Source organism: Bos grunniens, chromosome 23 (genome assembly GCF_055505025.1).
Source record: "Bos grunniens cultivar Pamir isolate PY7600 chromosome 23, Bosgru_T2T1.0, whole genome shotgun sequence".
NCBI lineage: Eukaryota > Metazoa > Chordata > Mammalia > Artiodactyla > Bovidae > Bos > Bos grunniens.
In genome coordinates this window covers 46944591-46959798 of record NC_141187.1, presented here as the reverse complement: position 1 = coordinate 46959798, position 15208 = coordinate 46944591, and the positions used below count along the sequence as shown (strand labels likewise).

General features: G+C 43.2%; 1 protein-coding gene across 7 annotated transcripts in view; it reads left to right on the top strand.

Annotated features, from left to right (window-relative positions):
• The first annotated feature begins 2633 nt into the window (after nucleotides 1–2633).
• Nucleotides 2634–15208, top strand: part of SYCP2L (synaptonemal complex protein 2 like) — a 70614-nt gene continuing 58039 nt past the window's right edge. For 5 of the 7 annotated variants that reach the window (XR_015152559.1, XR_015152558.1, XR_015152560.1 and 2 more), the window contains exons 1-7: nucleotides 2634–2765; nucleotides 4460–4528; nucleotides 6364–6498; nucleotides 6583–6704; nucleotides 11927–11949; nucleotides 13559–13644; nucleotides 13745–13833. Coding sequence is in view for 1 of the 7 variants with exons in the window: in XM_086370326.1 (XP_086226452.1) it covers nucleotides 2757–2765; nucleotides 4460–4528; nucleotides 6364–6498; nucleotides 6583–6704; nucleotides 11927–11949; nucleotides 13559–13644; nucleotides 13745–13833 (533 nt within the window). In the remaining 6 variants the exon portion in view is untranslated. Of the gene's footprint in view, nucleotides 2766–4459; nucleotides 4529–6363; nucleotides 6499–6582; nucleotides 6705–10964; nucleotides 11521–11924; nucleotides 11950–13558; nucleotides 13645–13744; nucleotides 13834–15208 lie in introns of those variants that run through there. The other 2 variants (XR_015152561.1, XM_086370327.1) reach the window with 2 other exon arrangements.

Genomic DNA, 15208 nt, shown 5'->3' with positions numbered 1-15208 from the left:
TTGGAACCTGCATCCCGCCAAATCCTCACCCCCGCGCGCCTAGAATTTGGCATCGCGGAGCGCGCATGCGAATGCAGCGTGGCACCCTAAGGGAAGGACGCCCAGTCCAGCGCCTCTTGCAGGATTGCAGCCTCTTCTTTGGCGAAAGGTGAGGAAAGAGATGCGCACTTACAACCACAGGAAGCGAATCTCGTCCATGCTCCCAGTCTTCTTAACTTTCCTGGTGGAGGGCAAGTCAAACCAACAGTGAAGTTCGACTCAGAGCCGCTGCCGTTGACGGCGCAGGGGCAGAGAATTCCCAAGAGGGTAAAAGCCAGATTTGGGTAATGACACGAATTTTCTTCTCTCTAGTTTCAAGCTGGGATTCTCTGCTCCCACCCTCCCCAAAACCCCCCTCCCCGCCCCAAGCAGAGGCGCAAAGTTCTTGTAAGAGAAAGTGACAAGTTCATTCCCCAGCCTCCCTACCGCGATCACCCTGCCCCTAAAGTTTCTATCTTCTTGTGGGTCAGCGTTTCTGATTAAAATCATTCACAGAGTTGCCGCGAAAGTCTGGGAGGAAACAGAGAAATGTGTTCACTGTTCACCCACTAGTTTGATTGACAGACTTTCAGTGTATCAACCGCGCACTGAACCTCCTGGCAACTTCTATAATTCAGTTCCTTTTTGGGTTGTCTTCTTTTTCCACGGTTAAAATTACTGACCCTTCTCTTTTCATTTATTTATTACAAATCGACATTTCTTTGTCAAGTTTAAGATAATATTACGTTTTAAAATGTTTTAAAAACATTTTAAAGGAGGTCAAGCCAGTCAATCCTAACGGAAATCAGTCCTGAATATTCACTGGAAGGACTGATGCTGAAGCTGAAGCTCCAATTCTTGGATCATCTGATGTGAAGAGAGCCAACTCATTGGAAAAGACCCTGATGCTGGGAAAGATCGAAGGCAGGAAGAGAAGGAGTCGACAGAGGATGAGATGTTTGGATGGCATCACCAACTCAGGGGATATGAATTTGAGCAAGCTCTGGGAGTTGGTGAAGGACAGGGAAGCCTGGCATAATGCAGTCCATAGAGTCGTAAAGAGTCAGACACAGCTTAACAACAAAATGTTTTTAATATAACTTCAAAAACGAACTTAAAATCACTTGTGAAAATATGTAGAAACTAATTTCTGGTCTTACTGTAACCATTGTTATACTATTGCTTTTCTCTGTAATTTTGGAATATTCCTACAGAGGCCTTACCCTTCAAAAATATGAAAAAGCACAATTAAAAAAAAAGAAAGCCAAGTCAATTAATCAAGTACTTTTTTTTTCTAAATAGATTCTGGTATCCAAAGAAAAGTCCTTGTCTCTACTGTATTTTGTTTGAGCAGAATTAGAATATATATTCCAAGTTGTCCTAAAATTATGTCTGGGTAAAACATGTTAGTAAAAGAAGTTAATCAAAGTGAAAACATAAAAAAAAATATAAATGGTGTTGTCTGTGTTGTTGTCTTTAATTTCTCCTGAATTTTTGAATCCATTAACAACCATGTAGTTTGAAAGGCTGTTATATTTTCCCCACAGTCTGAAAATAATTGATTAAAACTTTTAAACTAATATCAAGAAGACTTAAATGTCATACATTATATTTTTACTGTATTACCTATTTTATTCTCTAAAATAAAGTGCATTTTAACTGTATTTGATTATTTGTTATCAACCTTAAAATTTTTCTGCATTAATACTTACATTGATTCAGAACACTATATTCACAGCTGATTTTGAAATCGTAGTTTATTAATTTAAAAGCAAAGGAATCTAAAAGTTTGGTTTACATTTAAATAAGTAAATTACCTCATATTTACCAGGAATGGATATGATGAGCTTTGAAGCAAGTACTTTATTGAATGGACTGGAGATACAAGGTAGAGTTCAGGGCTGACTTGCAGAGATTCTGGTTATATTAAGTTTACCTTTGATGCAAACAAATATCTTCTGTAAAGGTCATGACACCAAGTACCCACCGCACCCAATTATCATACAAGTTAATTTTTTACAAGGAATGTTTGGATCTGAGAGGTCCTTTTGTCTGCTTTTTTTTTTCTTTTTTTTAAAGAAAATTCCAGTTCAACTTATTTTTGTCACCGTGTTCCCATATCAGACAAACGATCAGCCTAAACCTGGTACACATTCCTGTGGGGCTAAAGTAAGTGGGCAGAAAACAAGCAGACTGGATGAAAATGTTTATTTTATTTTGACTGAGCACAGCGAGGTGTGTATATTTTAAAACGCTTTCTTTTTAAAGTCACAGTTTCGGGTACAAATCTGGTTCCTATGGGGAAAGTTCGGCTTCAGTCTGTTAATATCAGTGGATCGAAACCAGCTCTGCTATCTGTTTAAAGGTGGAGAGAAAACTGCGGCTTCAGCACAGGGTGCGCCTATCAGCTTAGAACTTCCCTTTTAAAGTCTGTTAATTGACATGTTTTCATCCCTGGAGAAATCGCTTTTTCTTAAGGTGCGCTTGCGTGCGCCCAGGTGGCCTTACCTTGATTCCTAGTTAACATGCCAGCGTTTCTCAACACGCTTCTCAATCACGGGACTCTGCTCGGTTTTCAGGGGCGGGATGATTAATTAGAGTTTGGGGCGGAGCTTGGCGTCCGGGAGCCGTGGCTTACCCCAGCCCTCGCCGGCGGAACCCAGGAGGCCGAGCGCGGCGCGTCCGGCTCCCGGCGTGCGCCCTGGTTCGGGTACGTGGCGTCCTGCCTGAGCCTCGGGATGGGGGAGGTGAGTGGCCTCGGGGGGACCCGAGCACCGTAGAACCCCGGCCCCCTCTCCACCGTTCCAGGGGGACGCGAGGGCTCACGTCCGTCGGGCTCTGGGCTCCGAGCCTGGCGTGCTCGCCCAGAATGCTCCGGTTGCTCAGTCGTGACCGACTCTGCTTCTGTAGCCCCGCCAGGCTCCTCTGTCTATGGGATTCTCCAGGCAAGAATACTGGAGTGGGTTGCCAGTTCCTTCTCTGGGGGATCTTCCTGACACAAGGATCGAACCGGTGTCTCCCGCATTGGCAGGCGGATTCTTTACCACTGCGCCCTGGGAAGCCTGGCGTGCCCCCGGCCCTTCGCAGGGGCGCTGCGGCGCTTCACCGTTCTTAGGGTTGCTGGGAGCTTATTGGTCGCTTTCAGGGAGACCGTAAGGTAGAATAGAAACTTCTGGTCCCTCGTCAGTAAAGCGTTTGGGGAAGGGGGAATTGGAGAATTAATGTCCGAAGGCAACGATGTTGTTCTTTTTGAGATGCTCGGGATGTTTTCCCAGCCCGTTTTTCCTGTTTCGTGGAAAGTGCAAGGACGCAAACCTACCCAGGCCCCAAGATTCTGGGGCTTCTGTTAGCCCCGCCGCCCAGGGTTTGGAGAGGGCAAGGTGGGTTGGTACTTTCCCTCATTCCTCTTCTTGAATACACTGTTGGTGGAAAAAACAAGCCTGGATTTGAGTCTTTGAATTCACCCCCCCCATTTATAAATAATATTATTGTAAAATATGTTGACATTTAAGGAGTTTGTCCAGTACACAAAGGACTGTTAACCCAAGCTAGATTTTTTTTTTTAAACAACCTCTTTGGGAGAGAGATTAAAAAAATTTTTTTAAGTTATTCTTTAATTGTCGGGAGCAGGTGAGATGCCGTTGTTTAGCGTGTTTGTGAAAACTAGGTTGGTAATCCAGGAATCACTTCTTGAAGAAAATGTGCAACAACCCAATGTTTAGTAAGTTTTCTTGTTGCTGTTTTGATCCTTGAAGTTTCAGTTTTAAGTCCTAGCTACTGCTAAGTCGCTTCAGTGTGCGACCCCATAGACGGCAGCCCACCAGGCTCCCCCGTCCCTTGGGATTCTCCAGGCAAGAACACTGGAGTGGGTTGCCATTTCCTTCTCCAATGCATGAAACTGAAAAGTGAAAGTGAAGTCGCTGAGTCTGTCCGACTCCTAGGGACCCCATGGACTGCAGCCCACCAGGCTCCTCCATCCATGGGATTTTCCAGGCAAGAGTAAGTCCTAGAGTCACATTTAAAATTCATGCAAGTCAGAAATATAAAGCTTAAGCTCATGACTGGGCTTGAAACTCGCTTTAGAAAACTTTATTTTACAAGCTCTCATTCTGAAAATGGTTCATTAATTCAAAGCCTTTTCTTTCTTCCTTCCTTTCTTTTTATTATAGTTGCTGCTATAGAGTTTAAATTTATTTTATGTGGTCATTTATTACAATGATATTTACTTTGTTTCTTGCGGTAGTTTGTATTTGTCATAAGTGTTAAAGAGCGTTGGATAAAGCTTTTGGGCTTTCTTCTAAGTCATAGTTTTCTTAGACCTATAGTCAGTGGCGTGAATGAAGAAAGCTTGTTCAGGAAAATAATATAAACCTTATTTCTTTTTAAAACTTAGTGCATTTCTTTGAAATAAAAAAATTTTTTTAATGTGTTTTGTACACAGGAGAACGAAGGTCCTTTGCAGCCCGTTCAGGAAAAGGACGAGAGTGGACTGCCCCGGGATGCTTTCTCTGTAAAGATCGAGTTTGTGTTCTGCGTGTGTGCTGTCTTGTTCTGTTTCCTTCCTCCAGTTCTTCAAGCCTGAGAAGTCCTTTTCTACTTTTCTAATCTGCATCAACTTATCACCATCTCTTTGATTACCCTACTAATATCCTAATCTAGGCCATTCCGTTGTACTATTCTAGGTGGAGGTAGACAGTATTGAACAAAATAGTCACAATACTGGCTCTCCTAGAACTTTCAGCCTGGCAGAGAGCCAAAGAGACAGAATAAGGACAAAAGTAAGACAGTAGGAAGAAAATGAAACAGATGTTGTGATGGAGAATAATTGCACTTGACTGACTTTATAGGGGCTTCCTAGGTGGTGCAGTGGTAAAGAATCCACCTGCCAATGCAGGAGACGCAAGAGACTTGGGTTCAATCTCTGGGTCAGGAAGATCCTCTGGAGTAGAAAATGGCAACCCACTCCAGTATTCTTGTCTGGAGAATTCTATGGACAGAGGAGCCTGGTGGGCTATAGTCCATGGGGTCGAAAAGAGTTGGACACCACTGAGCACGCACGCACGCACGCACATGCATGCAACTTTAGATAAGGTCCAGAAGACCTCCCTGAAAAGGTGATACTAAAGCTGAGAACTGAGGGGTGACAAGGAGCCAGAATGGTACGTGGTGGGGAGAAGCAGTCCAGGCATGGCATAGCCAGTGCAAAGGCCCTGAGGCCAGGAAGAGCTTGACTTATTCTGGGACTCAGAAGGGAAGTGAGACAGGATATGCTGACAGATCAAATCATGCAGAGCCCTACAGACCAAGGCAAAGGGTTTGGATTTGTTCTGAGTATAGAGAAGCTGCAAGTAGGAAGAAGCCTGACTGTTGAGTCAGAGAATCTGAACGTGAGTCCCAGCTGGGTGATCTTATACACGTTCTTAACCTTTCCCAGCCTTGTATTATTATCCCCAGATAGAGAGTCTAACACCTAGATCAGTGGCGAGGAGTAAATTAGAATATCTGCAGAACGCCTAAACCCCCTTGGTTCAAAAAAACTTACTATTAATATATGATAACTTAAATTCTGTTTAAATGTTTAATTTCAAATGCTCTCTCCTCATTTAAATCAATACTAGGAATAGATGGAATTTCAGGCTAGATATAGTAAAATGATTCATTAAAATACTGTAAGTTAGCCTATAGGATTGGACTGGGTTTTTCTTGATTAAAGAAGAAATCATATCTTTTATAGTACAGATATTTAAGAATATATCTTATTCAAGCACACATACAGAGACACACATATAGAGATAGGTCTTGACTGACTAACTTTCAGGCAGAAAAGTTCAATTTCATTCATCATAGCAATTTGTGTGTATTAGTTCCCTTAAATGTAACTATTTGTTGAATTCGTTTTCTCCTGTTAATATCATGTATATAACTTAATGAGTGATAATAGGCATGCATTTTGTAGTGTTTTAGAGTTTCTAACATCACTGGGGATAAAGTCTCTGCCCACAGATATCTGTAATTCAGGTGTGGTTTTCCGTAAGTCAGTGGTTCTCAGACTTTTGCATACTGAGAATCACCTGAAGGGCCCTGCTCCCAGAGTTTCTGACTCCTAACACGTGCCCCAGTGACATCCGTGCTGTGCTGGTGGTGGTTTTGCAAACTACTGTCTTAAGCCCCCAAAATCATTGCCTGCATGGTTACTGTTCAAGATATAACTCTCTATTCTTACCCTCTTTTTCGGCACTGAATTTTTCTGCACTGAATTGTTATTGATAACACTTGTTAGAAATATCACTATGAAATAATTATTCTTCGGGAAAAAGAGTAATTTTCAAACTGTCAACTTTCCAGCTTCAATCGCTTATTACTAATGCATTCCATGATGAAGGATTTCAGAAAATCAAAGAATATTTTCAGGAACAGCGCCATGTTCCTCAAAGATATAACAATCTTTTATTACGCCTTCTCGACAGATCAATAAATAAGGCAAGTGAGTTTTGTTTGTTTTGTAATCAGAGTACCAATGTGTAACTGTGTAAGGTTTTTAACTTGGCCTGGTCTCATCCCAAGGAACTGGATAAAAATGAATTCCAGCGTGTTTCTCTGTTGCTGAAATGTATCCAGCGATTCTTCATTGATGGCCTCAAAGAAGATGAGCCTTTACTGATTAAGCAGGGTCTGATCCCAAAGATAAGTGTCATCTTTTAATTTTGTGTGGATTTGGATAATTTAAAGAACAAGAGAGGATTCAGTTACCCAGTTTGGTATTTTATATTCCTTTGAAGTCAGATTTGAAAAGGAATTGCTGCCAGGGCTTGTTGCCTATATCCAATCAAAACTGAAGTTCCACGTGTTTCCTGATATGTGGGATGGACAGGACACTTGGGGAGTGCACAGGAATAAGACACAACCTCTCCTCCCCTTGACAAGTCAATGCAGTAATAGTATGATTTTATTATTTCAGTGAATTTAGCTTAAATATAGAATGAAGAGAGTGGACTATTACACCCCTCCCCCAAAAGCTTTATAACTATTTCAATATACTTTATTAACAAGATTGTTGTTGTTGTTCATTTACTCAGTCACATCCAACTCTTTGCAACCCCATGGACTGCAGCACTCCACACTTCCCTGTCCTTCACCATCTCCCAGAGTTTGCTCAGATTCATATCCATCAAGTCAGTGATGCCACCCAACCATCATCTTCTGTCAATCCCCTTCTCCTATCTTCAGTCTTTCCAGCATCAGGGTCTTTTCCAGTAACAAGATTGGACCTAGATAAATGATCAGTTTATCCTTTGCCACAGGCCACTTTTTCAACTTCCTAAAAGCCTAGTTAAATCTGAAAAAACACATGGCAAAAGTATCTTTTGCTTATTCTGCGGCTACTGCTGCTGCTAAGTTGCTTCAGTTGTGTCCAACTCTGTGCGACCCCATAGATGGCCTCCCACCAGGCTCCCCCATCCCTGGGATTCTCCAGGCAAGAATACTGGAGTGGGTTGCCATTTCCTTTTCCAATGCATGAAAGTGAAAAGTGAAAGTGAAGTCGCTCAGTCGTGTCCTACTCTATCAACCCCATAGATGGCTTCCCACCAGGGTCCCCCGTCCCTGGGATTCTCCAGGCAAGAACACTGGAGTGGGTTGCCATTTCCTTCTCCAATGCATGAAAGTGAAAAGTGAAAGTGAAGTTGCTCAGTCGTGTCTGACTCTTAGCAACCTCACAGACTGCAGCCTACCAGGCTTCTCCATCCATGGGATTTTCCAGGCAAAAGTACTGGAGTGGGGTGCCATTGCTTTCTCTGTTGCTTATTCTAGGTCACCCAAATTACACAGTTCTATTTTTTAATCAGAAGGTAACATCGTGTGTGCCTTTGATAATGGCATCTGGAAGCAAAGCAGTTTTCCCAGTCTCTTGTTGCACGTTTTTTGGTTTTGTTTTGTTTTTTTTTCATGATAAGATTTGCAGCCCTGAGCTTGATTGTTGATGAGGACATGAGGGTAGGTAGGGGACAGAAGGGTGACAGAGCTGGCAATAAAATCTCTACTTACCCTCTGCAGGTACTTACATCTCAAGTTTATCAAGATCGGGTTAGGCCAAGGAGATGTGTCTGTCCTTTTTCACTTTAAAATGCATATAATCATGGGGCTGCCCCTCCATGGCGGGGGGAGAGTTAACTCCAGGTTTTCCTAACTTCTCTCGGGGACTATAAAAGTGTTAGCGGCTGGTGTGTAGAGGGAGGCCTGCAGGATGGAGTGGAAATCTAAGGGCTGTACTTAATGCAAGTCGTGTATTTCATTTTTTTAATGGGGTATAATTGTTTATAGTGTTGTTAGTTTCTGCTGTATAGCAAAGTAAATCAGCTATCAGTTCAGTTGCTCAGTAGTGTCCGACTCTTTGCAACCCCATGGACTACAGCACGCCAGGCCTCCCTGTCCATCACCAACTCCTGGAGTTCACTCAAACTCATGTCCATTGAGTCGGTGATGCCATCCAACCATCTCATCCTCTGTCGTCCCCTTCTCCTCCTGCCTTCAATCCTTTCCAGCATCAGGGTCTTTTCCAGTGAGTCAGTTCTTCCCATCAGGTGGCCAAAGTATTAGAGTTTCAGCTTCAACATCAGTCCTTCCAGTGAACATTCAGGACTGATCAGCTATATATGTACATATATCCCCTCCCTCCCAGACCTCCCTCCCACCTCACCCCTCATCCCACTTGTCTAGGTCATCACAGAGCACTGAGCTGAGCTCCCTGTGCCATACAGCAGCTTCCCACTAGCCATCTATTTACACATGGTAGTGTGTTTGTGTGTGTGTGTATATATATATCATAAAGAGAAAAATATTAACACGTGTATTTCATATTGATTTTAGCCCCACCCAACTCTCTGATCCCCTGTAGAAGGAACTGGCAACCTACTCCAGTATTCTTGCCTGGGCAATCCCATGGACAGAAGAGCCTGGAGGCCTATAGTCCATGGGGTCTAAAAGAGTTGGACATGACTGAGTGACTAAGCAACAGCTCCCTGATATACTTACTTATGCAGGTAATATGAAGCAGGGACAAACAGCCAAACTCCAAAGGAATGGAGCAGGGTGTCCCAAGGTACCTTGGAAGCTGAAGCTTACTTGGGGGGATGAATTGGGATCTGCTCTGAACTGAAATCTATATTTAGACTTCAGAATGCCTTCCCAAGGGTTGAAAAGTGTCAGATCAAGTCTCCACTGGAGTTTTGAAACCAAATAGGAATTTCCACATTCTGTTAGACTTCTAGCTGGTGATGTAAATGCCACAGCCATAAGTTAACACCTTGTAAAGCACGTAGTGTTAATTTGTGTAGGTTGATATTATCAGAGCGGAGGGGGGTACCAGATTTTATACTTCTAAAGCCCACTGGGCTCACAGGCTCAACATAAAGTGTGCTGGAAGGTGGTTCACCATAGAAGAATTTCCTACAGAGAGAAGCAAGTTTGGCCCTGTACTTGAAGATTCAGGAGGACTGAGTGACTTCTCCTTTGCTATATGTGTCACGAGTAAGAGCTATTGCACCCGTCAATAATTATCTGTCTGATTTCTGGTAATGACACAGCTGTAGGGGCAGCTGGTGTAACAGTTATTACGCTTAATCTTGGCACAGAGATGCCTTCAGAGTGAATTCCTAGTCCAGGTTTTGATCAAATAATGTGGCATTTTGCCCAGCTTTCTAAATCTATACTCAGTGGATTTTGATGAGCTGGGGAGGGGGACAGGATTTGGGGGGATAGTGACAGAAATGTATTTAAAAGCATAGAATTTTGAGCATGAGTATAGGGAGGGAGAAAAAAGTGCCTTAGCAGTGAGTTCTGCTTGTAGAGGAACACTTAAAAAATTTTTTATTAGAGAGTAGCTGATTCACAGTGTCGTGTTAGTTTCAGGTATATAGCCAAGTGGATCAGTTATACGTATATCCACTTGTTAGGATTTCTTTCCCCATGTAGGCCACTAGAGTGTTGAGTAGAGTTCCCTGTACTATACAACAAGTTATTATTTATCTGTTATATATATATATTAATAGTGCCATGTATAGATCAGTCTCAATTTATCCCCTACCCCACTGACCTCTGGGACATTTCTTCCATGGACTGTTGGAGAAAAGTTTGCTTTAGGAGGTGGATGATTCAATCAAATGCAAATATTTGTCTGATTTGAGATAAAAGAAAATCACCTGGAACTTAATAGAGCTTCCAAACCTCACTGTACCTTAGAATTGCCTAAAGAGCTTTGAGACATCATGTGAGGGTCCCATTGCCAGAGATTCTGATTTACTGGGTCTGCAGTGGTCTCACTCATGAGGGCATTTTAAAGCTCCTCAGGATTTCCTAATGTGCAGCCAAGATTGGGAGCTGATGGGCTCATCTGTGGCCTTCGGATGGTACCTCGGGTTCTTGACTCTAAAGTGGAGAGTTTCCAAGGCCCCACTCCTATAAGAGTTTCTCATCACAAACTCATGTCACCAACTTCTTGTTCAACTGATTTCTGATTGTGCATGCCAAGATTTTCTTTCTTTCTTTCTTTTTTTTTATAAGAGTGTCTAGTCTCTGCAAAAAACATCCAAAGATGGCCTTCGCTTTATTGAATAAATATATTCTAGAGAGGTTTATGGGCTTCCCAGGTGGCTCAGAGGTAAAGAATCTGCCTGCCCATGCAGGAGACACGGGTTTGATCCCTGGGTTGGGAAGATCTCCTGGAGAAGGAAATGGCAACCCACTCTAGTATTCTTGCCTGGAGAATTCCATGGACAGAGGAGCCTGGTGTGCTCAGTCTGTGGGGTTGCAAAGAGTTGGAGATGACTGAGCATCTGAGCACACACACAGAGCAGGGAGGTTTATATAAGTTAATTAAAGCACACCAATTCTAGCGATGTAATATGAACTTAGATAGATGTTCCTATGGGGTGGGAGGCAGTGGTGAGGGGTGGGGATCTCCAATTAGCTGGAAGCTTCTGGCAGAAAAAAGGAAGGAAGGTGGTCGGGCCTGTGTCCTGCACTGGCCCACTTCTGGAGAGCTCTCTGGAATCTGCTGTCCTTTGATATTGGATGGCTTGTTTTCTGTAATCTCCGAGGTTACAGGAATGAGGAATTTCTCCTGCGTTCTCTTGGCCACTCACTAGCCCCTTTATAAGGCTTTCTGGTGTGGATGATCCTGGCAAAGTCTCCAGTTCTTGCTGGTATCTGAGAACTTACTGCAGCTCTGTAGTGGTCTGAGTCCATTCTGGAGTGGTCTAGATGAAGACTTCAGGACTAGACCTAATCGAAATGACAGGGAATGGAAAGAGGTCTTTAAAATGATAGAGTTGTGAAATTTTAATGAATGGGGAGTAGTGATTTAGTCCTAGAGGTTGTATAAGTATTTCTTTTATTGTGTACATGGTTTCCTGGTTTGAAAGAACAGTGGGATTTCTGACCATGGCAGACCTAGCCTCAGACACATCTCTGAAGAACGTGACGGAAGACTTTTTTGACACAGCCTTGGTAAGGATAAGGACGGGTGCTTTACTGAGCAGATACCGTTGGTAATTTGCAGGAATCTTCAGGTGGTTTATAAAGCTTGTGTTTTTCCAAGAAGTGGATTTTACTAAAAGACTCGTATTTTATTATTAGAAATGTTATATGAAATAGTAACAAACAGTACGTGTAACCAATGTTATAGAAAAATAAGGTGATTTATTTTCAAATATGTTGTTCACCTGATTGGAGGTAATAGGCTGATTTTAATAAAGTGGATTGAAGGTCAAATAGGATTTCTCTATAATTTTTTTCTATGGTAATTAAAGTCAACTTCTGCCTGTTAGAGAATTATCAGCCTTAATACATTAATGTTACAGTTGATAATGCTTTTAAAAAATAATAGAAGTTTTACTTTTTCTTTTCATTAGATTATTTCCAGAAGTAGTAGTCAAGGTAAGTGTATTATTTACTACTAATTGGCCTTTGACCTCTCATTACTAGAATATTCTTGAATAGAGAAGAATATTTATCTAAATGATATGTAAAAGTGCTGTGGGTTTAACTATTATATTTGGATTAACTGACTGTTTTATGGCAGTCAGATGGTGGTGCTGCAGCGAATTTTGCCATAAAGTGTGCCTCGTTCACCTCTGGTGCATCTTTATTTCGCTGCTTCTACCACCATTTACTTCCCTGGTGGCTCAGACGGTAAAGTGTCTGTCTACAATGTGGCAGACCCAGATTCGATCCCTGGGTTGGGAAGATCTGCTGGAGAAGGAAATGGCAATCCACTCCAGTACTATTGCCTGGAAAATCCCATGGACAGAGGAGTCTGGTAGGCTACAGTCCATGGGGTCGCAAAGAGTCAGACACGACTGAGCGACTTCATTTTTACCACCATTTGATCATTCAGTTCTGGTTGGGGATGGACAGCCACTTTTATCATCCAAACCAGCAAAATTACCTAATACTGATTTAACTTAAAATCAATTCTGTGCCTCTCTCTGTCTTTCAAGAGCACAAAAGGTAGATTATTTGGATGTTAGGGTGATATTGTTCAGCTTAGGCTCACGTTAAAGGTAATTCCACATTTTGAATTATGAAACCATGCATTCAAAGATGGTGGGTTTGGGTGGGGGAGGTAAAGAGGGAGGGGCTAATTTGTGCTAATTTGTGCCATGTATACTTACGGCTAATTCACGATGTTGTATGCCAGAAACCAACACAACACTGTAAAGCAATTATCCTCCACTTCAAAATAAAGAAAACAAAGATGGATAGATATCGGGGACATTTTATGTCCTCTCCCTATTTTCCATCTTTTTCATCCTTTTGAAAAGCTACTACTAAATTCACACTACATTCTGCAGTGAATGTGCTGTGCTGTACTTAGTCGCTCAGTTGTGTCCGACTCTTTGCGACCCCATGGATCATAGTCTGCCAGGCTCCTCTGTCCATGGGATTCTCCAGGCAAGAATCCTGGAGTGGGTTGCCATTCCCATCTCCAGGGTGTCTTCCTGATCCAGGTATCGAACCTGGGTCTTCCCTATTGCAGGCAGATTCTTTACTGTCTGAGCCACCAGGGAAGCCGCCTAAGACTTTCATAAAATACACAAATGTGAGAAATGCATGGAAACAGTGGGAAACTGTGTTCAGGAGCCGCCCTTGCACGTTGCTCACTCTGGATACCAAAGCAGCTTTGCCTGAGATGCAATGATCACAGTCAGACTCTGCAGGCACTGCTGCTGTTTCTCTCCATGGGCGTCCAGGTCATGCAGGACAAGGAAGCCTGGCGTGCTGCAGTTCATGGGGTCGCAGAGAGTCTGACGCGACTTAGCGACTGAACAACAACAAAAGCCCTGCAGATCTACTGTGGCCTGGGGCTTTCTAGAACTTGCAGTAGGCTAGCATGTGTCCCTTATCCAGCCTAGATAGTTTCGGAAACATTTGCTGCCCATGGCTTTTCACCCTTTGCCACTCCTGCTGTGTACAATCATTTCCTTATTCTTTTTTTTTTTTTTTTTTTAGCATCAATGTGATTCTTCGAAAATTCTGCTTTCAGGGAAAATTCAGATGTTGAATTCCTTCATATTTACCTTGGGATTTCTAGTGACAGAAGAAGCTGTAAATCCTTTGATCCAACGGGAGGTGAGTTGCTGACAGCAGCTGCCCTGGGCCCCGTGGAGAAGTTTGTGCCTAGTCCTGTCTTTTGTTTCTTCCTCTGAAAACCTTTCCCAACTCCCAACAGGCACTGAGGACCTTGAACGGCATTCTGCAAGCTGTACCTCGGGAAGAGAGAAAACGGCTCCTCTTGTTGGAAGGTCCCTGTCGTCTTATGTACGTGACCTTGACCTGATCTGGTGGTGATGTAGGGGCAAAATCTCTGAACTGTACTACCCCAATCTGTTGTGCTTCCCTGGTAGCTCAGATGGTAAAGAATCTGCCTGCAATGCAGGAGACCTGGGATGGATCCCTGGGTCAGGAAGATCCCCTGGAGAAGGGCATGGCAACCCACTCCAGGATTCTCGTCTGGAGAATCCCATGGACAGAGGAGTCTGATGGGCTACAGTCCATGGGGTCACAAAGAGCCAGACACAACTAGGCAACTAACACACAGGCAGTCTTTGTTCTGTTTAGGTGTTTGCGGTGGTGGTTTTTTTTTTTTTTTTTTTTGGTTCTATCACATTTGTGAGGTGAAATACTTTCTCAGGCTTTAGATTATTTTTCACTGTGAATGTGAACTGAATTAGCAACTCATGGGAGATACAATCCTGGTTTCTCCACTTACACTGGTTGTTCACTGGTTAAGACCACGGTCTTAACTCACTACACCTCAGTCTGCTCACCTGTAAAGTGGAACCAAGATTAATACCTGATTGATAGAGTGCAGGCCGAATCAGGCAATCCATTGAAAGCGATTAGCATATCACCTGGTAGACAGCAGATACTCACAGGTTACCAGCTGTTAGCTGTCCCAGTACAGCAATGCACTTTCCACGGGATGGATTTTGGGGGTTTTGGTGACACACTCACAGTTACATGGTTCCTGGGACATTGAAATTTGGAGGTAAGGTGGTCGTGTTGACCATGGGAAGCAACACTAGTACCTTGTTTAGAGATATCAGCCTGAACCTGTGACTGTGTGCTGAGCACCAGTCAGCATCGGAGACATCATTATGGCCCTCCGTTGTTCACGTGACACGCAGCCATGCCTGCAAGAGGAGGGGATCCAGTTTATCACAGTGTGGGCTTCCCTGGTGGCTCAGATGGTAAAGGATCCACCTGCAATGCAGGAGACATGGGTTCGATCCCTGAGTTGGGAAGATCCCCTGGAGGAGGGCATGGCAACCTACTCCAGTATTCTTGCCTGGAGAATCCCCATGGACAGAGGAGCCTGGTGGGCCACAGTCCATGGGGTCACAAAGAGTCAGACACGACTGAGCAACTATGCACAGCACAGACCTGAAAAAGGTGATTGGTGACTGTGGAGCTCACCGTGTTTGTCTGTTTAACTCTTTGCAGGATAGTGTTTCCTCTGAATTTTTCCTGCTGAGTTTCTTTGAATACGTTAGTTTAATTATTACCCTTAGTCATGTGTTTAGATCTGGAGAGAAGTCGACCTGATGGTCTCTGCTCAGTTTTCAGACTAATGCAATGGTCCTGTCTTAACGTTTGCATGTTCTCATCTGGAATGTTCTGCATTTCTAGTTAA